We start from the raw sequence: 23106 nt of genomic DNA, 5'->3' as shown, positions 1-23106 counted from the left end.
ATTCACTGCTTGTTTGGAAGCTCTTGGACGAAATTGTGTGCTCAGATGTATCGAGGTGGAAACTGTGTATATATGCGTTTATAAGAGAATCGCTTTGTAGCCAAACCTTTCCATATGGTTAATATAAGTACTTCTATTATACATGCACCCGTCACAACAAAATTAAGAGGAGCGCATCATTTATACAGATTGGTGCAGATCTATTTGTACCTTATCTTGACATGTGAAGAGCTCATTTGACAAATCACAACTTAATCATACAATAACGAGACATTGACCTACGATAAACTATAGATAAATGAAAACAATGGGCACGAACACGACGTCAACTTATCTTTAAATCGACATCCATGGCTGAAGACCTAGTGTTTACATTACAATTTATAGTATAGACCCCAGGAATGAATTATTCCTATTTTTTGCTTACGTGTCAAAAGAAATAAGTATCATAATCTCGTTTATTAATAACTGTCCCTCGGGAGTCCCTCAGTAACTCTGTCCAAACAAATACGAATTGCGAAACTATAGGCTCAATGTTATGATAAATTCTATTGTACTGCTTAAAGGCCCATTCATCGATGTAAAATAGCAGGCAATGTTAACACTACTATAAAGGTTCCAACATCTAAATTTTGATGATTTTTGCGATCCTCCGGATACGTAAATCACTTAACAGGCCTTTAAACAACATTAATACGATGCACTTGTTTTAATATTTGTGTTTATTTGTTGTATCTGCGCATCAAACTTCTATTTCGATAAACCGTATATGATGAGGTCAAAGTTCAACAAAATAATTTGTACTTTGCTTATCTGGTTGGTTATCAGTCTACCTGTTAGATCGTTTCGTCATACGTAGCAATATACTATGGAGGTGAGTTGTAACTATACATTTTATACTCTGATTTAATAAGTTGATGTTACATTATGTAAAGGGATTCAGCCCGAGTCTTATTTTTAAACATTTTAACATCTTACTTCCGCTTTATTTATCCAAAATAGATCAAGGTGTTTTGTTTCAAATGTTTTAGAAGAACTCTGTACATTTATGTCATTACGAAATTTGTATTGTTACTACTTGGAATATGTTCTGTTTTAGTAGAATAATTATAGCATATACCGTTTGTGGTGTGATCAAGTAAAATCGGTCTAGCCCTACCACATGGCATTTCTTTAACAAGCTATATACTATGCATGCAAAATTAAGAGAACTGCTAAACTCAGAGACCGCTCACCCCGAGAGGTCACATGCCCAGCAAACACAAAACGTTTTCGACATCATTCGCAAAAGGTTATAAAAGGTTGTCAGAAAATGTTTAAATGTCGGGTTATATAAAGGGTATATTAAGAGTATAAAACGGTTTCATAACCTTAAAAAATATTTTTTGATAATCTACTGCTCAGCAAACAAAAATGTTTTACAGAACACGTTTCAATGTCGGGTTATATAAAGGGTATAAAAACGTTTTGATAATATTCCAAAAACATTCATGAAAACTTGATACAAAACATTCTAAACAGAATGTTATTTTGGGGTTGATAAAAATATTTTGCGAAAAATGTTTGCCCAAAATATTTGCAATAACGTTTTAAAAACGTTTTCATGACCTTTATATAACCCGACATTTAATGTTATTAAAATGTTTTGAAAAAAACATTTTAAGAACATTTCTGTGTTTGCTGGGTTCAAATATTTTAACATAATGTTATTTAAGTATTGACAAATCATTTGGCAAAAATGTTTGCAAAAATAGTTTACAATAAAATTTTTTGAAAACATTTAAAAATATTGTTGTAGTGTGTTTTCATACAAAACGTTTTAAAACGTTATCATGACATTTGTATAACCCGACATTTTAAAGTTATTAAAACGTTTTTACCTAAACCAAAAGCCAAAATATAACTTATATAAAACGTTTTTAAAACGTGTTTGTGTTTGGTGGGTGGTTGTTCAGTTCTCAGGATCGTGTCTTGAGTATAATAGTTTTAAAGCTGTTCTAACCAATGCCGTGCAATATACATGTACAAAGATAAAACGATTTTACATTCATAACCTCATTAATAAACGCGATGCGTGCGATAGTTATTTGTGAAAACGTAAACGCAAATCAAGGCAATTGACCGCAAAATGCGTACTTCTTCGAAAGTAAATAATATTTGTAACATCCGCGAGCGCCGTTTGTGCTTCTAACACGCACTTTTGTTATTGGTCGTCCTGTTTAGCCTGATCTATTTCTGAAAAGGGAAGATGTAAAATCATATATATAATATGATATGTAATTACATTCTGAATACGAAGAATGATATAAAATTAATAAATTTGATAACATTAATTTGATTTTTTTAAATTCGCGATATAATACATATTTTATGTCAAACGATTAAAAGTTGATATTTTTAAGTAGATATTTATGATATTTAGCAGTCTTTGAAGTAACCTTTATAAATCTAAGAATATGTACATATAAAAGTCTATGTAGCTAGGATGAAAAGCCGACGATCAATTCAAATTTTTGACCGTTCGTATCGAATATTTTTTTCGCCAAAACACCAAAAGAATTTAGGTCTTTTGTGTCACATGTATTATTTCATGTGCACTATGCCTCCCACTTCAAAAAGGAGTATTACTAATTAGCAGGCGGGTGACCTGAGCAACTAAAATCTTGTGCATAGCATAAGGGTTTGAAAAAAGATAAAATGGTTAAAATATGTACTAGTAGATAAAACCTTTGTCCTGGTTCTTAGTCTGTATTTCACAAAGAAGAGATCGCTCCTCTTAGGCCAGGTCAGGGGTAGCCTCGTTCACTCTTAGTTTTAACAGTTCAAAAATGGTTCTTGAGCAATCCTGTATGCGGAACCTTAAATGGTTCTACAAAGAACAAAAACAGGGATTCTGGAAAGGCTAGGACCCGGGGCTAGGACTCCTTTTTTTTAGTGTCCACCCAGAAGCGGGTCCTAGATCCATCACTGTTCAGAATTTTTACATTGACCCAGTGACACAGTGCTTAAACTGGGGGTATTGACTTATCACTTTGTTCACTGCAGAAAATACACCAGACCGTTGTACTTCTTCTGGCACTACTTGCCTGTGCCTTAGCTGTGGATGATATCCATAAAGCAGCAGTACGCAGCCGGATGAGGCGTGCAGCGGCAACCACAACACCACCACCTGTCACTGAGAATGAACATGGTGAATTAGACTCCCAGCCTGGTGAGCAGATGCAACAAGAGCCAGCATACATGGAAGATGATGAGCCTTGTGATGAAGATATGATGGATGAGAACAAGACAACAAGGAAATGTAGGTCTTACAAGTAAAATAGTTTTAAATGTTAAAAAAACCGGCTAAACAGTCCGGTCTAACTGTCTGGCCAGGATGCACTTTCTGACTAGTAATGTTGCCGGCGCAGACAACATGGTATCCCACAATACAATGTTCTATTTCAAAAGACATTCTTTAAGGGCATACTACACCCATATATTGGTTTGATTGGGCTAAAAAAATATTTTTTCATTTATAGCTAGGCGATATATGCACGGATCATGTGAAATAACAAAAATGAAAAAAAGAAGAAAAAATGCTTTTACACATTGTAGTAAGTCATTTTAGCCCTATATATTTTTTTGTTTACTGTGTATCCTAGTAACTCAGATCTGTGTTTCATAACAAACTATAATTTATTCTTTTCAACATGTTCAAGTAGGGTACATGAATAGAATACATTAAATCCTTTGTTATACTCTCTATAGAAAATCTATAGTGGTGCATGCAAAATATATAACACTGAATAAATTAAATAAACACTTACACAATGGATGAATAGTCATTAGTCAATTTAATTATATAATGTGTTGTTAGGAGAAGAAAAGGCTATTAGATCACCGTATGTCAGGTTATAGGTCAATTGGTTCAGGACTTCAGGTCAAATTTAAGCATCAATTTTGAATACACATGTAAGAGTCTGTTATATCATAATGAGGAATAATTTTGATATTCTGTCTTTAACTGGATATATATCGAGAAGTGCAAGGTGGATATACTAATATACCTTGGGATGTAAATGGTGAGTACAATTTAGAATGCCTAGTTGAGATGGATTTTACAAATAAATATAAAATAGTTACCAAAATCACAAAAGTTAAGCTTACGGAAAACTACCCAATATGGTGGTATAGGTGACAAGAAATACAATTTTTTTCAACATTGCTGCAGTATGGTTGTGGTAACCTGTTACCTTGGGCTTAATTATGTTTCAGTGAAATAATGTCGCAAGTTAAAAATACAAAATATAGCTCAACATTGAAAATAGAAGCATTTTAACCAGTTCCTTTTTTGATAGTTGTGGAGCACCAAGTCCATGAAGTCATAAAAGAAATCAGGAACCACTTATTCCCATTTTACATATCAACTTTATTTCCCTAACGTGTTAGCAACACATATCCAAAATTTTAACGAAATCCGTTGATAGTAAGCTTTCCAAAATGAAGTGAATTTAAATCATCAGTGATGTACCACCTTTTGGCTTCTACTTTTAAAAGCATGTAAGCTACGTTGAAACCGATGCCACCAATAAAACGAGAAGATTTGCCCCTTCATTTTGCATACCACTTTGTCCAATTTTTTTTTGTAATTTCTTCACAAAATGCAAAAAATGCAAAAAAAAAAAGTGGGTGTAGTACCCCCTTAATAGACCGTTAGTTAGTGTGAATTGTAGACCGTTATCTAGTATGATGCCGGCGCAGGCAATATGGTATCCCACAATACAATGTTCTATATGAAAAGAACATTCTTTAATAGACCATTTAGTTTAGAGTAAAGATGAGGTAAAATATATAATGCTTGCAATGGATGCGCAATCCATAGTAATTTTTAATCAATTTTAAATAAAAAAAGATAATTTGCATATTAATTTAGTTAGTTAAATTATTTTCCTCCTGGTAATTGTTTTTCGCCCTGTGTCAAATTGCCAAATTATATGTAGCTCATGTGTATAAAGGTAAGATTTCCCTCGATCTTTTATAAAAGCAATATGAACAATTTGGGGCTTATTCTGACAAATTCAGAAGATTTACCAAAATATATATTTCATGCGCAGGCAGTGTGCTGCTTGGCCCGGCAATATGTCCTGGGCAACAAGAAGTCGGACCGGATTACTAAAGAAAACTAATTTAACCTACAGATTATGTTAGAGCTGTTATGGAAAGAAACACTGTAAATAAGAAATGTCCATTTGGTTGAGTTGACAGTTGCTTTGAACAAAATATTAGTAAGGCTCATGAACGCTAAACTCAAAAATATATCGACCTCATATCAGATATTTCCGAGAATGGCTTCACTTGCAATCTCACCTGCGTAGAAATCGGACCACGTGTTTTGGCTACGCCCGATACCTAGAGAGCATCTAGCCTTGTTCAAGGCTTTCTAAGATTTTCTCCCTGCTTGAACTATTTTGGGGCTCGCGAAGTCAGTGAGGGCCACAGATTACAGCTATTAATGCTGTGCGTATGCTGAAAAATCAAACTTGAGCTTAGTATTACACTTGGCGAGCCCCAAAAGCAGTGCAGATTAGAAACTAGGATTCAAGTGCTGGTCATGAGGGAGGAAACTTAGAGGGCCTTGAACAAGGCTAGAGAGCATCTTGCATGTGTAATACTGTTAATGTCCATATTCAGAAGATATAATATTTATTTCGTCGTATTTTCTTCGCAGTTTGCTCACTCCAAGGTAACTGGTACAATTCTTTAGGATCGGAAATGATTTTGAATATTTCTACAACTAGCGGCATTATAACGGGAGAGTATCGGACAGCCGTTGAGAAAGGATGGGGTAGTGCAGGTAAGGTAATAGAACCAAACTGGCGCCATATTGGTTGGTTGTTATTATTTATGAAATTAATTGATTGACAAAGGTAAATTATGATAACACATGATTTAGTTGATAACGTGGAAAAACAGTGACATAATCGACGGGAATTAAATAAATAAACAAAATTAGTCACCAGGTACGACATCGCATGGTTTGCGGACTAATTACGCTACCCACTTTAATATATTGCATGGGAACAGCTCATTATTCCGAAGGGGTAGGTCCATAGGTTATGATTAGGGTTTATAACGAAGTCATTGGGCAGTGACCTTCGGGCTATTGGCCTGTATAAACCGTTCTAAATATTATAATGTACTCAGAAGCAGCATCGGGAATTAGAAACAACAATATCATTTTATCATTTTATCTACCACTACGTAATATCCACTCGTAAACAATATAATGGAAGCATGACATTTCATAATATTCTGGACAAAAACAAATATTGCAACCATGTAGTTGGGAAGTCCAATAAATGATTTTTATTTCATCACAGGAGACAGTCATTCCGTTGTCATAGGTCATTCCAGCTCGGGTTCGAATCCCAGCTTTGGAATAACAGTGCTGTGGAATGAAGGGAGTCAGTAACCAGTTGGGCAGGGCAATGTATGATATGCAATGGAGTGGAAACACTGCAGACGACATGGATATTGAGTACAAAAATAGATAGCTGCAAGCATGAATGGATGTCTGATAGGTATGTATGAGTTAGAAGTTGCTTTGAATCGCGTCACCTATGCCGGATTATATTGGAATGGAACAATCATTATGTAGGGAAAATGTAGTGATACCAAGCAATTTGTTATAAGTAACAAGAGGACAGAAAATGTTAAGGGCACCTTTTCTATGTTACACCCTAAAATAGTAACAAAAAGTTCAAATATGCCAAATATCTTGCTAATTGCGCTTGAAACACGTGATTCACAAGTTCAGATTTTAAATATGCGTTCCCCAAGATCGGGTATAGAGGGGGACACACATGTGTTAGCACGTTGAAAGGAAAGCCAACAATTCGTATGTCAATGCCTGGGCGTCAGACGAGTTTGGGGAGACATGTTCGGCACTATGCTATATTGTTTTGCAGTTTTCAAAAAGGTTTTTGAATTTTATTAACTTTGATGTCATAAACACTTTTTATACTTGTTTTTTGTATGTATGTGTGTAAATTTGTACGGTTATTGCTAAATTGTTTCATTGTGTTTGTTCATTTGTTTACATACAGGATTGGCCAAGATACATTTACACGTGAAGAACAAAACCCAGGACCTCGCAAAGCACTCAATACACACACACCGCGAGATTTCTGGAGACATGAGAAGCACGGCGTTATATAACAACTTCGCTATTCACTGGGAGAGGATCTACATACACACACAGAAGCGATTCTTAAACATTTCCACGTGGTTTTGGTTTTATCAAAACGTTTTAATGACATTAAATGGCGGATCGTATAAAGACCATGAAAACATTTTAAAGCGTATTGTAGGAAAAAGCACTACAACAACATTGTTAAAATATTGTCAGAATGTTGTTGTGAAATATTTGTTGCAAACATTTTTGCAAAATATTCTGTCAACATTTGAATAACATTATGTTGGAATTTTTGTAGCAGGTTTATAAAAATAGTTTTGATTGTTATTAAAACGTGTTTTCCCTTTATATAACCCGTTATTTAAATGTTTTCTGGTAACCTTTTCTAATCTTTTGAGAATGTTTTCGGAAACATTTTATGTTTGCTGGATTGATATCCAAAACTGTTGGTAGTATTGTGTTACACAATCGAACATAATTAGATAATTCTCGCAATTCACAATACGATGCGCCACCAGCGGTTGCTCTTGCCAGTCAACTTTTGACTTTCAGGATCGTTCTCGCCATCAATGGATTTTCACGCGAGTATGATAATAATAATGTTGAAATAGTTACACGAAGGATGCGATCAATAAATAGAAAATATACGTGTACTGTAAATGTTGTTTCAATGTGCATTCTCGTGTAACATCATGTTGTTGACATTTAAACACAAAATGACATTATGTGCCTTTGTTGTAATCGTATTACGCTGGTTACGCGACTATTTCGCGTGATGCACTGCGTATTTTGACCTCTCCCAGCTACCGCTGGAGGCGCATCGTGTTGTGAATCGACCTTATAAAAACGTGAAGTTGATTGACCTCAACTTTATAATCAGAATTGAGATATTGGCATCTCACATGTTTTCAATAACCCCAGTACAATTTCGGGTTTGAATTGTTTTCTTTAAATATATGGTGAATAAAAACACAAATGAAAGCCGGCGGTGCATGATTTACTACCCATACTATTCAATTTGCCATTGTTGTTTACAATTTTACAATTTTGTTTCCAATAATACAATTGCCGGAAACAATTTGACTAAAATTAATGAAATTTCGATCAGATGATGTAAGGCTAAAAGCACCGTATGATCAAATTGGACCCCACCCCTTTAACAACAGTTCATCCGGGAACCAGACTGATTAAAAACAAAACAAAAAACAAAACAAAAAAAAAAACCCCAAAGTTTGATGGTGTGTGATTACCGTATCAGTATATAATGGGTATAATTGTTACAATGTTGATCACATGGTTAAAAAAGACGTAACAAAGACGAACACAGGTACAGTTTGTCCACTCTGAAGTACAAAGTGACAACGCGCGAGTATACAGCGAGTAAACAATGCGCAGTTGTGCGTCTCTGCTGCATCTATGCGTGCCTTCAAAGTCGGCACAACATGTGCGTCCGCGTCGCTACTTTGTACTTCAGAGTAAACTGACTGTGCTGTAAGAAGCTGTACAATAATAACATACGAATCAAAATGTGCAATAAGAGATTACTAGTTGCGTTCCAGGCGCAAATAGACAACTTTAATGTTAAAATAATTGTAGCGTGCTTTCACGTGGCGCGTTTTGACAAATCACAGTGCGTGATCTTCGCAATGTCGATAAATCACAGTGCTTAGTATTCAATAATGGGCCGTGAGGGTTATAGAATACCTTTTAAACAGTTATGCTGCATTTCCCTCATTCATCCCGAATCCTACTGACTCCTTCCTCAACTGCAACTATTGTCTAAGTTAATGACTTTACCCAATGAGGAAGAAACCAGTAACTGCTGAATTTATACTGTGAAAATAAACTATAGTTAACGACAAATTCCTTTTCGTTACTATTTTTAAAAAATAGCGTATCTTTATGACGACATAAATATCGCTTGTAATTATATGTTTACAACTATAAAAGTTATTGTCATAGAGGATCACAAAGACTTCTACTTGTAATTAACAATTAATGTATTATGCTTTCATACCTGAACATTTAACTCGTACTAAAGAGATACGAAGCTCACTCTTAACGCCAGAAAAAAAATTTTGATTGTCCATAGATCCCTTCCAAGGCGTAGGGTCGGTTTAAAGGGTCATGTCCAAAACAAGTTTGACCTTTTTCCAGATCTTCCAGATTAGGGTGAATGAGGACAATGAAACTTTTTTTTGGCCTTAACACTGTACAGTTATTCTATCAAGTTGACTAAATAAAATAAAATAGCATGTCTATAAAATGACCAATTTGACATTTATTATAAACACTTCTCTACGCTCATTTACATCAGAGACTTGCTACCATAAAATGAGTGTAAAGTCGAAAGTTGGTAGTTTCGAGACATCCTGGCTGACTAAGATGATGTTCGTTATTTGACACGCGTTTGTATTGTGTCCCCATTCACAAAGGACATAAAAGACATAATTCTACTGGTTTTGACAGGTGCGTAAGAAACAAAGAACACCAACGCAGTAACCAGGGCGTCTCGAAACTGCCAACGACCGACTTTATGCTCATTTCGTGGTAACAGGTTTCTATTCGAAAGGTAGGACATCAATTTAATTGAAAATTACTTCAAGTACACTAAAACGTACCTTTAATCCTATTATTCTGATGGCTTATACTTTGCACAGGTAGTAACCATCAAAAGTTCGACTTAGAATCGTTTTGTCCTGTGTGCGGAACCCTCTCCTAAATTTGTTCTAGATATAACCATTTTCCGGAAAAACTATTTTCTGGGATTAATACACTTTTTGGTTCTATACAGAACCTTTAAAATGGTTCTTTGCCCATGAACAGTTTTAAAGGGTCTCTATAGAACCTAAAAAGATTATCAAACCCATGAAATGATTAAAGCTGATAGAGCATTTTTATTTCAAATTAGAACCATTTATCGGGGAAACGGTTCTTCCTAGAACAAAGGGACTAAAAAGGTTTTAAGTCTAACTTTTTAAAGAGTGCAATGCATAGCTTTTCCCACAATTAGATGATATTCAAGAAGGTGAATTACAATACTCGTAAGAGTAAAACAAAAATGATTTGGAATCCTATCTTCCTTCCCACATCATTGTGTGTTTATTAAACATTTTGTATTTTAAAACGACTTGGAGTTATATCATAAAATAACATGCTCAGTAATAAATAAACCATACATGGCCATATGACATGAGTTGGGACCCTCTTTTGTGACATGCTATTTTCATAGCTGAAAATATCAATTTCGAGATAAATGCATTAGAGAATGAATTTGGAGAAAACCTTCTGATAATTACAAACACTTGCTGAGCAGCAAGACCTTCCCTCTAAGCTTTTAATCCGATAAGCTGATTGTCTATTTGTTTCATGAATTGGAAGACATTCTTTGATGTATTACTGAGCTCAATCATCTGAAATTACTGGAGCGTGAGCAATCCAGGCTGGTGGCTCAGCATAGTATTTTATTAACAGAAGGTTTTCTCCAAATTCGTTTCCTAATGGGTTGTAACTTTTAAGTACCAATTGCAGGCTTGTACGTGTACGAGAATATATACAAGGTGTACCAATTAACTTTTTAATGAACAGGTTGGATAGTTTTGAATTGCCTTTTTTTTTTTTTTTTCAGGAGCATTTTCACAATCTGAGAAGGTCAAAAGCATACAGGGCTTGAAAATGCCCACCAGGAAATATATAGTTTGTATTGGGTGCTATGTTTATATGTATACAGAGTGATCAACATTTTCTTTATTATTATACTAATTGATAACTAATTAATATTTTCAGCAACTGGTTTAACTCATAAATAATCATAACAACCCAGAATAAGTACAAAGTATCTCTTCATTTGACAATTTTAGAGTTATTATAATCTATTCAGAAAAACTGTTTTACATAGAAGTCAACTGAAAAAGGCATAGAGTAACCCATAAACCAGCTCGTTTAGTCTAAATATTGAATTGAAATTACACAAACTACATAATTATTTAATTCTTATATGCTTGTTTCAACCTTGGTGCTACATAATTATGGATTTTATTTTAATAAGTCAACGTAGGGAAAACAATCATGTCATCAAACTGTGCTGGACCCTTTCCATAGAATTTGTATGGCTCCGTGTCCTCACCTCCGTATCTCCTCCAACCAAGGACTTCATCAGCTTAATTAATCATGAAAGTAATTAGCAGCCATGTATAAAAGTAATTAGCAGCCATGTATATAACTTCATTTGGTATCAAATTCAAGAGGAAAATCAGGCCTTCTATTAAGATTAAAATAAATTGTAAACCTAGTCATGTTCCTAAACAAACAAATCAGAACATTTAATTTTCTCAAGTAAAGTGTCACAACTCCAACATATTCGGGTGCCCAACTTCAGACACATGGCCACAAAGGAAACAAGTTCCGTCGCAAAGACAGTATATAAATATCTTACAACTACAAATTCCTAAAATAAATAACCTTAGATTACTCATGCATGAAACAAGAGCACAAAAACATAGAGCACTTATAGCAAACGTGAAATTCGATTAGTTGGGTCTGATTGTCAGGATTGTGATCAGATGAGCTCAGTAGAGCGTGTTACCTTCCTGGCATTGAATAAAGCCGGTACCTATTTGTACATCTGGATAGGGAGAGGCAATTAGGATGAAGAGCCTTGCCCATGGGACTCGAACCCGCCACCTCGAGTTACCTCGCAACTGAAAGTTACAGTCTTAGACCCCTGCGTGCGCCAACCGTGCACTCCAACGAGGTTTTGAGCCGGGACGAAGGTTTTCGCGTATTTGACGTTACTTGGGAGCTGGGTCCAGAATTCACGATCTGCATTATCACCTTTGTTCATAAGTGATTGCTTCACCTTTAGGCGTGAAACAGTAATGCATGATATAAACTAAATCAGATATAGATGACTTCCCCACTGCCTGTTTCTTCTTCTTGTTGGTTACCTAATCCAAGGTCCAAGTCTTCTATGACGTATATTGTGTCCCTTGTGCTTACATCAACTGCAACGTTATCTATTTCATTTACTGGTTGTGCAACTGTTACGTCCGTACTAATGTCTGTAACATCCGTAACTGGGTTGGTCACGTCCGTAACTGAATCTGAAACTTCCGGAACTAAACTAATAACGTCTGAATCATTGTCTGCAACGCTTGCATTGGATGTAAGTGTGTCGGCGTTATTTGGTGACACGGTTTGACGATCCGTGTTTGGAATGTTATTGTCTGTGGTAATCGGTAAGTTTTGGACGGTTTGTGATGGCATTGGCTCCTCAATAAAAGAAGTCTCTTGATTTTGATTGTCTTCATTTGTGTCATAATTTCTTATTGGTTGATTATAGTTAAAAACAGTGTTCGTGGTCCTTGGAGGTGTGTCCTCTCCATCGGATATGTGAGGGCGTGGTTCATCATCCATGACCAAGGTGGGGTTGTCAGAATACGCATTTGGATTTACATCAGCCGTGTTTTGTGCAACTGAAGTATATGGAGGCGGCATATTGGATCGCGGCTGTCTCGTCCCTGCAGCACGCGCTTGATTTGGTATTGTAGGACCCGCCATAAAAGGCCTGTTGTAGCCTAGTCCTACAGGTGGCACGCCTAAGTTGTCTGCACGAGTGCGATTAGAACCCATACGTGGTGGGTACATGTGTGGTGTAAGAGGTGGATGTAACATGAGATTTGCTGCAGCAGCTGCTCGTCGTCGGCGGCGCTTTTCTATACAATATTTCGCGAGTTTCTTCTTGACTAATATAGCGATAATAATAACGAGGAAGATAAAGGCCATACCACCCAACACGAAAATCACAATCAGTTTCACATCTTCGTCGTTATTCGGCTTCGGGATCGGGGCTGGTTGATCTAAAAGTAATCAAAATATATAATAATAACACATTGTATATCTAAAATATTAGAATTTTATTGTTTTCGAGTAGAAGAATATAGGGATATCAAAAACTTTTTTTTCTGTTGTTGATGGCGTGTAATGTCGACCAAGTCAAGATTTGTTTATATTTGATTTATAGCTTTTGTTCTAAAGTGTCAGTCAATTTACCGGGGCATGCCAGAATTTACCTATACCTTAATCAGTTCGTAATCGGCGAATTAATATCAAAATATTTTACTTTGAGAATTTTCAGAATTATTACAAATAATCAATTCAAGGCTTTTACTTTGTTTACTTTCTTTAGCACAAAATAATGACAAGACAACTATTAGCACTCGCGGGTCTACTTTTCGGCGTAGTGGTGAAAGCCTAACATTACTCGCCTATTACGAGCTGATCAAACTATATTCAATTTCCATAAATTGAACCATAGATAAATCAAGATAAATTGATCATAACATACTAATTCCATCTAGGGTTTCCTCTATTGCATGTGAATCTTGGAGATTGATGAGTATTGATTAATTATTCTGCTTTTAACTGACATTTGAAACAAAGCGAACTCCTACATTTTTTAGTATTGGGTAATATTTAAACAATAAGATTATACAATATATCTAATATAAAATAATCTTACTCTTGTCCTTACCATGTTACCGTTAGCTAACCCTAACCATATATTTCAGACTATCGGACCCTTTTTATTTTTCTGACTATCAAGCTTTTTTCCAGTAGCAAATCAGACTGGCGAAACATTGGATTAGCGAATTTAAGTTATAGCTAGTGTCAACTACATTAAAGCCTAAAAATGTTTGCTTGGCGTAACAAAAAAAAGGTAGGGTTTTTTATTTATTTATTTTTTCAAGCTGTGAATTGCATTAATTTTTATAAAAGGCCTTTGAACTTTCTTCTTCTTTTTTTATTTTATGTATTAAATTTAATTTTGTATCTTTTTTGCATATTTTTAGGATCGGTCGGGTTACGATGTTTTTGAGAAAATATTTCAAACCTTGTGCTTTTGATGTTGAAGTTTATGGCTAGCACTCAGAGCATGAAAATGAGCCAAAATCATTATGGCCTTTGACCTACCATTACAGGAATTTAGCTTTTCGTCCTCCCCATCTCTGCAATTTTCAAATCCGTCGCAAAGTTGAGATTTATCAGGTAGACACAGATCATCGCAGTAGAAACATAGCACAGCTGCAACAAATCATAAAAACTTCACTAAACATGGAGAGGATCAAAATTGGGAGCAAACTGGGGGTAAGAGTGTTCAGGGATATGACTCTCACATTTAACAGTATGCGTATAATATAAGTAATATATGCAGAAGTATATAAAGTACAACAGCAAGTCAATATCTATTCGTGGGGAAAACAATTTAGCTGGAAAAAAATATAGGCTAAGCCCTCGTGAAAGACAAAAAAAGCATTAGATTTCACTACCTGAAGAGAATTGATCAAAAATTGAATTCCCTCCTGAGGTTGGTACCTGTCAATGAGTTGACCAGATCGCAAGGTTGTCATTATAGCTGAGGCAGTATATAACACACATGGTCAATGAGTGACATGAAAATGACCTTGTGTGGTATTTAGTTCCCAGGAAAGTGAGTTTTGCCTGAGGCAATTGTCAAATGTTGATCCCTCGCTCATATTACCGCCATTTGGTTGAGAAAGGGGGTAGTGAGACAAGATCCATTCTGTTCAGGCAGTGATACCTAATGGGAAAAAATAGAAGAGCAAGGTTGGGAAGTACATGGATTTCTTCGTGCTCAACAAAGATCTCACGAAATTGAAAGTTGGAACAGCCAGGAGATGATGTCGACATTATACGTAATACCACAATGTGGTTAAGATTCGCCCTTAAAATATGACACCACAACCATAAATGTAATATTCAAAATAAATCATGTTTGTTTGGGGTACAAAAACTTGCACTGCTATTTCATCCTAGTGACAATATCGCCTCATATTTACATAGTTGACATTAAGTATGGTTTTGTACGTTTGTGGGCACAGGTAGGTCACTTCCATATTCGAATGCCTCCCCGGGGCAGACCCCCTTCCAGACTAGTGTTGGCACTTGGTGAAGAAATATTCCATACTTAATGTCAAGCCTGCTAGTTTGTGATTCAAACTAACATGTTAACTTACATGTTCTCGGTGAGTAAGCAGTGTAGACAGCACCAAAACTTGAGGTGTATGGTGACGTTATATGAAGTTGCAGTAACATGGTGTTAGTGGTCGACCTATGTGATATAAAAAGGTAAATAAACGATGAAAATTAAAAAAAATTAAAACTACTTGACATAATCTGATTCAACAAGATCAGTGATAAAACAATGTTTGCTTGCCCTTCACCGACCGACTCAAAATTGGCCAAAATCAGGGAGGGTCGGCCCTTTTCAAAAACAAAAACAAAAACAAAACAAAAATACATTTTAGTTTATAATTTTATTGGTTTTTTATTACTTTTTCTGTGTTTAAATTTAAATTTATTTCAAAGCTTAATTTGGCCACAACATTTTGTTAAGAAGAAAATCATGATTGTAAACTCATAAAACATTTCATAACTGCTCATTCCTGCATCCATGTTTCCACTAAACTTTGCAGCTTATGCCTGTAAGTATTAAATAATTAGTCACCTTATCAAATTGAATTTATTTCTATGGTGTGTCATGCATATTGTCGGTCTAACATAATAACACACTGGTAACAAAAGTTATTATAGGGGCAAGAAATCCAGTTATACACTGGAATTCCAGTGACTCAAGACAAGCGGTACGTTATTCATGTTATTTATGACAAGAAAAGAGGTACCAGGCACTAAAATGTACCTCATTTCTTAACATTATATATAATGAACCACTTGTCTTGAATCACTGAAATTTCAGTGAAGTAATTGGATTTCTTGCCCCTATAATATACATAACTTTTGTTACCAGTGTTTAGTTATTTTTGAGAAAAATGCAAAATTAGTCACACAATTTATCAGGGGGCGTAGTACCATCTTAAAACATGGTTTACAATGCAAGTGTGGTTTTTGCTTTCATTTAGTTACCGATAGAGCTTCAAATTTCTAATTTCTTTTAGGCCGATACCTTATGTTATTGTTTTTCTTTCCTGTTATAGTCGTTGTTATAGTATTGTTGTTTACGTTGTTTACCTGATGTGGAATGAAGGCACTTGTTGTCCACATATACCATTAGGGAAACCTAGCAAGAGGCTCGTAGTATTAGTACTCCCGTCATAGATACGTAAACTGGCGTCGAAACAAGTGTCCAGATTACCTAAATTAATTGGAAATAAATACATAAATAAATAAATAATATAAATAAATAAATAAATAAGTACATAAATACATATTTCGCTCCTATATTTTATAGTTGAGCACTGTATCTAGTGATGGTTTCACTATAATTTCTTACTATAAATAAATACATAAATAAATAAATAATATAAATAAATAAATAAATAAATAAATAAATAAATAAATAAATAAATAAATAAATAAATAAATAAATAAATAAATAAATAAATAAAGTAAAATAACAAAAATATTATTTAAACAGAAACAGAAGAAAACAATCTTACTTGCAATAATGTCGATGTCAGTGAAGCGGAAGTCAATTAATGTACCAGGCGGTGATGTGAGGAGTATATTGCAATCTTTCAGATCAGACTCATAGAACTGCTTACTGGAGAAGATTTCACCACCAAGAGTATTGAAAACAGTACGTTGATGACATACAAAATTATAACCAGGCTGGTTGGTTGCATGACCCATAAAAACTGTAGGAAGATGGGTACATGGAAAAGAAAAACAAGAAGCGAAAGAATAAATGAGTTGATATATGATTTTGCATGTTAACATTAAGGACGCCCTCGGTGGTTTCACATATAGGGCAAAAGTGACACAGCATTGTCTGTGGCGGACCACATAATTTTCTTTTTTTTTTTCAAAACCCAACTTGCAAATGTGTTGGTTTTTATTTATATATATGGTATATCTGCTTATACATGTCATGTTTCCATTTGTAAATTCATGTTTAATTGTGTGTGATGCGTAATTCTTCTTTCCCCTCATATTGATGATTAAGAATAACGATTAAGCATCATTAATTTGACCTTGCGCTAAATTGTAATGTTTGAATGTTTCCACATGTGCTAGTGTGAGTATCAAAATGATTGGTACCCATCGGTTTCCAGTTATTATGGACAAGACTATATATCATATCACAACCAATTGCAACATAGGAGCTACCTTATTTAAAGATAAATGTTATGAAAGGTTATAAAACTATAAATCCTGGGCATTTCAAGACAATCCAATGCTGCATAATTGAAGAAGCAGGCTTGTCAAAAACACCAAAAATGATAGGTACCAAGCATTCTGATACAGCTTGTATGATGCATAAGCCTCTTCCCTTGTTTGTATGGTTATATTAGGCTGGGGTAAGCATCATTAATTGATCTCGTACACTGGTATAATGTAATGTGTTGTTTGTACTGTTTACCCTGACTGCTCATATCCATTATGTTGTTGCATAATACAGCAGTGTCTTTGGCAGACAACATAACATCTTTTCAAAACTCAACTTGCCAAAAAAAATATTGTTTTAATTTTGTGTTATTTTTTTAAAGCTAATATACCTGAAGTTAGTATTTTCATAATTTTGCTTTGAAACCAAAGTTAACTACGGCACCCACATTTGGTTGCGTTTAATGACATGATTGTAACCAAAAGTACCCCATATAATAACGATAAAAGTCAAGCTACTTACTTTTGTCATACGAAGACACAGCTCGAAATAGCAATGCAACCAATATCACGTTGAACATGTTGAAAACAACCGTGTGTTTGCTATCATTAAATAACACTCTCCGCAGCATGATTAATTATTATCGTCGCATTTGATTCTTGATAAGTTTTTCTGCTTAACTTTTCTGGGTATTTTCCTTACTATAGAAAGTATACTGTTTGTATCTCGATATCGTCAAGTTTATTATATGACCACAAAACAGAGTTGTTAGTTATGAGTAATTTCATGGTTTGTAAAGAAATACCTTTTTATTTACGCATGCATGTTGTACAGCGTTGGTGGGTTTGATTGGTGTTGCTACTAATTACTCATAGCAAAATGACGACACACGTGTAAAAACCTGAAAACAGCCCAATTATTGCGCTCTTTACTGGTAAATTATTGTATTGCAAATACGAAACGAAGTTAAACGCGCTATACTGCGATGCTAGTTCAAAAATGTCTATCGCTTCTAAGTTGTTGTTTTGGAAACGGTCCGTATTATTCGTCAGACTGTGATTGCTTTATAGTAGCGACTAGAGTATGAATGGGGTATTGCAGATGCAGGAAAGCGTACTTATGCATGGTGTTTTGTTCTCCAGGTGCCGTCTAATTGGACGGGAAAATTGTCAAGTTGGCAACTTGGTTAAGTTCTGTGTTTTGGTAAACTTGGCAGGGTCAGGTTGAAATTCGTCTTTTGTGACGTTATTTGGGCTTTTCTTCAAAATATGTCAACCGTGCAACGGTAAAGGTTGAATCATAGAGTTTACAAGTCTGGAAGGTACTTTATTAGAGTGACAAGTTTTCCGTGATTTAAAACACTGAATTCCGCGATATTCCGTGCTTGGTTTTAAATATCAAATTCCGTGATTTTCCGTGATGTAATTTCAATTCCGCGTTCACAATCTGTGACTAAAAATCACATTTCACAAATCAAAATTAAATATAAGCGTATATGTCTAATCTATGTCTAGTTGTTTTAAGGTTATAACTTTGAAGACAGGTTTCATTTTCATTATTTTTACCTCACATTCTCATTATTTTTTCTTCAATTTTTTCTCAAGGAAACACGTTTTCCGCGAATTTCCGTGTTTCCCGTTTTTTTCTTAAATTCCGTGAATTTGTCCGTTTTTTCCGTGACATGGAAAACTTGTCACTTTACACTATATAGAATGGCTATATCGCTGTATCAACTTTTTATTTAATTTCCACTCTCCTTCAAAATGATAATTCTGAAGAATAATGATAGTTATTGACAATGCAATATTAACGTTTATGATATTTAACCTGATGGTATCAACTACACGATGTTCTTGAATAAAATGTACCAGTTAAAAATGGTCAAAATCCAAAATGAGAAGGTGTCGAGCCTACGTACCTTAAGGGATCGGATAGCAACATGTGCCCAGTAATTTGTATGGGACCTCAGAGCACATCAGACACACCAAATTGTAATCTGAATACGCGGAATCTCCTCCTGATATCAACTAAAAAATGTATATTTTTTAGATTTTTGATATCTAACAGTTCTCAAAGTAAACTTTATAAATCTAATATGTATATTAAAGTGTCCATCATAATATGAACATTTTGAACTTTCGTGTTGAATATAAACATTCTGTTCCATAAAAAACCTAAAAACTGTTTTGTTTGTTTTTGTTGGGAAAACATGTTGAGCTCTCACTGTTTAATAAAAAAAATTGAAAATTTCAAAAAGTGATTAAATCAACTTCCTCTTTTTTTCGTCAATTTTGATATAAATCGAATACATCAGCAATTTGGAGCAAGGGATAAATTCAGCTCTCACTTTTAAAAAAAAACTTTTTAATATTAAAGAAATTTACAATTTCGAACAAATAACGAATTCGGCTCTTGCTTCTTTCCTCACTTTTCAATATAAAAAATAAATTGAAAATTTCGAGCAAGTGATGAATTCAGCTCTCATATTTTTCATTACTTTTTAATACAAAAAATAGAAATTGCGAATTTCGAACATATGATGAATTCAGCTCTCACTTTTTTCACAACTTTTTAATATAAACAAAAAAGAAATTAAAATTTTCGAACAAGTGATGATGTCAGTTCTCACTTGTTTCCTCGCTTTTTAATATAAAACAAAGAAATTGAATATTTCGAACATGTTATGAATTCAACTCTTACTTTTTGATATCACATGTGCGAAATGATCAGTTTCTTTGTTTTATATTAAAAAGTGAGAAAAACAAGTAAGAGCTGAATTCAACCTTTGCTCCCAAATAAAAATTAAAAAAATTGATAATTTCGATCATGTGCTATACTTGCTTTCCTCACTTTTTAATATAAAACAAACACACAAATTATAATTTTAAACAAGTGATGATTTCAGACACATGTACAATATGTGACTTTTCTTGTATGTAATTTTGACCCGACGGACACGTGATGCACGCCTGACGGACATCTTGTGTGTCTTTTTTTCCATCTTGTGTGTCTTTTTTTGTTGTTGTCACTGGTTGTTGCCTGTGTACCTTTTTCAATTCCTTTAAAAACGACATCTATACACCTCTGTACCCCCCCCCCACAAGATCTTTCTTGTGTGCCTAGACACACAGGAAAAATCAACACACAAGCATGTTTTGTACTGAAAAAAGACACACAAGCATAGCCTCGTGAGAAGCAATATCCTCACTTTCTCTCAATTAGTACGTACACGTGCAGTTGTCATTGGTAGCGTGTCTGTGTATAAGCCCTAACAATCAACATTATTGTAAAACAACTAATTATTTCAGCCTATATGCATTTGAATTTGGCAAACGTATTTTGTATCCTGTGCTTTAACTAATTATTTAAGTTTAAAGTAACTGACATAAAATAATCTTAATAAGATCGGAATGCTTCTTAAAAGAAGTTAGACGTGTGCCAATTCTTTGCAGTTGGTTACCATGGTCACTGTGATGTAAGCAAACGTGTAAAATTGCATGCTTGTTGATTTACCTTTTAATCAAATTAAAGGATTACGATTGGTTGTGCTTCATTTGCTAAAACAGTTTTATCCCAAAAACTAATGCTGTATTTTTGTTTCTTTTGTTTTTGTTTGTTTGTTTGTTTGTTTGTTTATTGTTTTGTGTGTGTATTTTTGTTTGTTTTTATTTTTGTTATTTGTTTTGTTTTGGTTGTTGGCATTAACATTTTCTTAACATTTGGTTGATTACCGAGTGATTTTCATATCACATTCACCCATCATCCATAGACAATCCGTTATCAATTTTTGACATGCTAAAAACTATAAGGGACTGAGCAATAATAATGAGTCGGAGGGGTAACATAACATTTTCAAATAACGTGCCAAAAAATGCTTGACCCCTCGTCCTTCCAAAAATTGCTTGCCCCCTTCTTGGCCTGCCAAAAAGCATTTACCCAACCCTCTTACCATGTTAGGGGGTTCTCAAACTTTAAATGGTCCGGAGCGTAGCGAGCGAGTAGGACATTTTGCATATTTGAACGTTTCTGTATGTTCAAATAAAAAGATGCCAACTTAAAGGAGGATTTCGTGATCCTAGCATCCTCTTTTTATGACATTTTTCAGTAGATATCCACGAAAAAAGCTTATTTCCAAAATTTCAGTTGATTCCGATTTTGCGTTTGCGAGTTATGCATGATTATGTGTATTACACTGCTCCATAGACATGTAATAGTTGTAATTTCGTTCTGGTGCACCAGAACGAAATTCAAATTTGGCGATATTTTGCTAAACGAATTAATCTGCAAGAAATATTTGGTACATAAACATTATGTAGCCAGAGGTATCCAGTGGTGTAAAAATCTCAACTTTTTTTGGGAAAAGTGGGGGGATGAGGCTGTGGATCACGAAATGCCCCTTTAAGTAAATGTTTGCAAAAATTTGACTAGCTAATCGATTTACACGTAAACATGAGACAAAGCCCTGATCATACAACTGGAGTTTACCCGATTTTAACTTATGTCTCAATAAATTATGCTCAAAGGACCATTGAGAATAATACCTCAAAATGCTCTTTTTCTCAAACAATGCTTTTTTTTTTATAATAGTATGCTAATATCATATTCACATTACGTAGGCCGGTTTTGATCTTGAAAATTGCATTCGCTGATGATACTTGTCATGACCAGTGCACCCCCCCCCCTCACCCAGCAGACAACAAAGGGCTTCAATATTTTCATTTTAGTGGACCTCCCTTTTTGAACTATTATACAATTATATTATTTAATATTAAATTCAAAATATTCAGCATTAAAATGGTTGTTTCAAACATTCTTTAGGACCTTTTTAATTAAAGGAAGCGCTATCAATGCTATCGGTTGCCATGATTATGACCTCGCATATATATACCGTTTGTATCCGGCGTTTTAAAGTGTTTAAGTATTTGTTTTCAATGTGGTACATGTACATGTATTTGCTTTTCCTCATTTAAGGGCTGGGGTATGAACGTTTGGACAGTATTTATTGTGGGACATTAGAGCACATCAGACATATCGAATTGCATTCTGAATACGAAGAATGTCATTCTGATATCAAATAATTTAGATTTTTGAAATTCGCAATTAAATACACATTTTATGGCAAATCATTAAAAATTGATATTTTTGATATTTAACAGTACTTAAAGTAAAGTTTATAAATCTGATGATTTATACTTTAAGTGTATGTAGGTGGGATGAAAAGCCGACGATCAATTGAAAATTGTGACCTTTCGTATTGAAGATATGGATTTTTTTCCCAAAACACCAAAAAAATGTCTTTTGGGAAAAAAATCCATATCTTCAATATGAAAGGTCACAATTTTCAATTGACCGTCGGCTTTTTCCTCCTGCTACATACACTTTAAGAATATGTCATTAGATTTATATAATTTACTTGAGTACTGTTATATATCAAAAATTTGAAAAATATCAAATTTTTATAATTTGTCATAAAATTTGTATTAGGCCTATATCGTGAATTTCAAAAATGAAAATTATTTGATATCAGAAAGACATGCTTCGTATTCAGAATGCAATTCGATAGGTCTGAGGTGCTCTCATGTCCCACAAAAATACTGTCGAAACGCAATAAACGCTCATTTTAGATCCCTTAATACCATTTAATACTTACAGAGTAAACTCAATACAATAATAATAAAAAAAAATACGTGAGGGTCAACATTTATACTTCTAACTATACGCCAAACAAAACGTTGCAATTCACGGTCCACCGGGTTTGACCCCCTTGAGGCGATTTAGAGGAGAA

General features: G+C 34.5%; 2 protein-coding genes across 2 annotated transcripts; one reads left to right on the top strand and one right to left on the bottom strand.

Moving 5' to 3' along the window:
• The first annotated feature begins 868 nt into the window (after positions 1–868).
• Positions 869–7216, top strand: LOC140171634 (avidin-related protein 2-like). Its single transcript, XM_072194925.1, is given in 6 exon segments — positions 869–874; positions 3046–3301; positions 5711–5836; positions 6363–6443; positions 6446–6563; positions 7089–7216. Coding segments are annotated over 6 exon segments (699 nt in total). The 3' UTR covers positions 7201–7216.
• A 3040-nt stretch (positions 7217–10256) lies between these two features.
• On the bottom strand, positions 10257–17997 carry LOC140146385 (uncharacterized). Its single transcript, XM_072168221.1, has 6 exons — positions 17844–17997; positions 16654–16851; positions 16226–16349; positions 15214–15308; positions 14150–14260; positions 10257–13035 (listed from the first exon to the last, which is right to left on the bottom strand). The coding sequence occupies exons 1-6, from the start codon at positions 17950–17952 to the stop codon at positions 12074–12076; spliced, it is 1599 nt and encodes a 532-aa protein (XP_072024322.1). The 5' UTR covers positions 17953–17997; the 3' UTR covers positions 10257–12073.
• Between the last annotated feature and the right edge of the window lie 5109 nt (positions 17998–23106).

Source organism: Amphiura filiformis, chromosome 2, assembly GCF_039555335.1.
Source record: "Amphiura filiformis chromosome 2, Afil_fr2py, whole genome shotgun sequence".
NCBI classification, from domain to species: domain Eukaryota; kingdom Metazoa; phylum Echinodermata; class Ophiuroidea; order Amphilepidida; family Amphiuridae; genus Amphiura; species Amphiura filiformis.
Note: the sequence above shows the minus strand (reverse complement) of the source record. Positions and strands in the feature narration are given on the sequence as shown.

What these genes read in the sequence shown, in the direction of transcription:
- LOC140146385 (XM_072168221.1), bottom strand. Translation starts at nt 17,952, where the DNA reads ATGCTGCGGAGAGTGTTATTTAATGATAGCAAACACACGGTTGTTTTC. An exon ending in TGTGTCTTCGTATGACAAAA is followed by an intron (nt 16,852 to 17,843) that starts GTAAGTAGCTTG and finishes ATCTTCCTACAG; the next exon opens with TTTTTATGGGTCATGCAACC. An exon ending in TGACATCGACATTATTGCAA is followed by an intron (nt 16,350 to 16,653) that starts GTAAGATTGTTT and finishes CAATTAATTTAG; the next exon opens with GTAATCTGGACACTTGTTTC.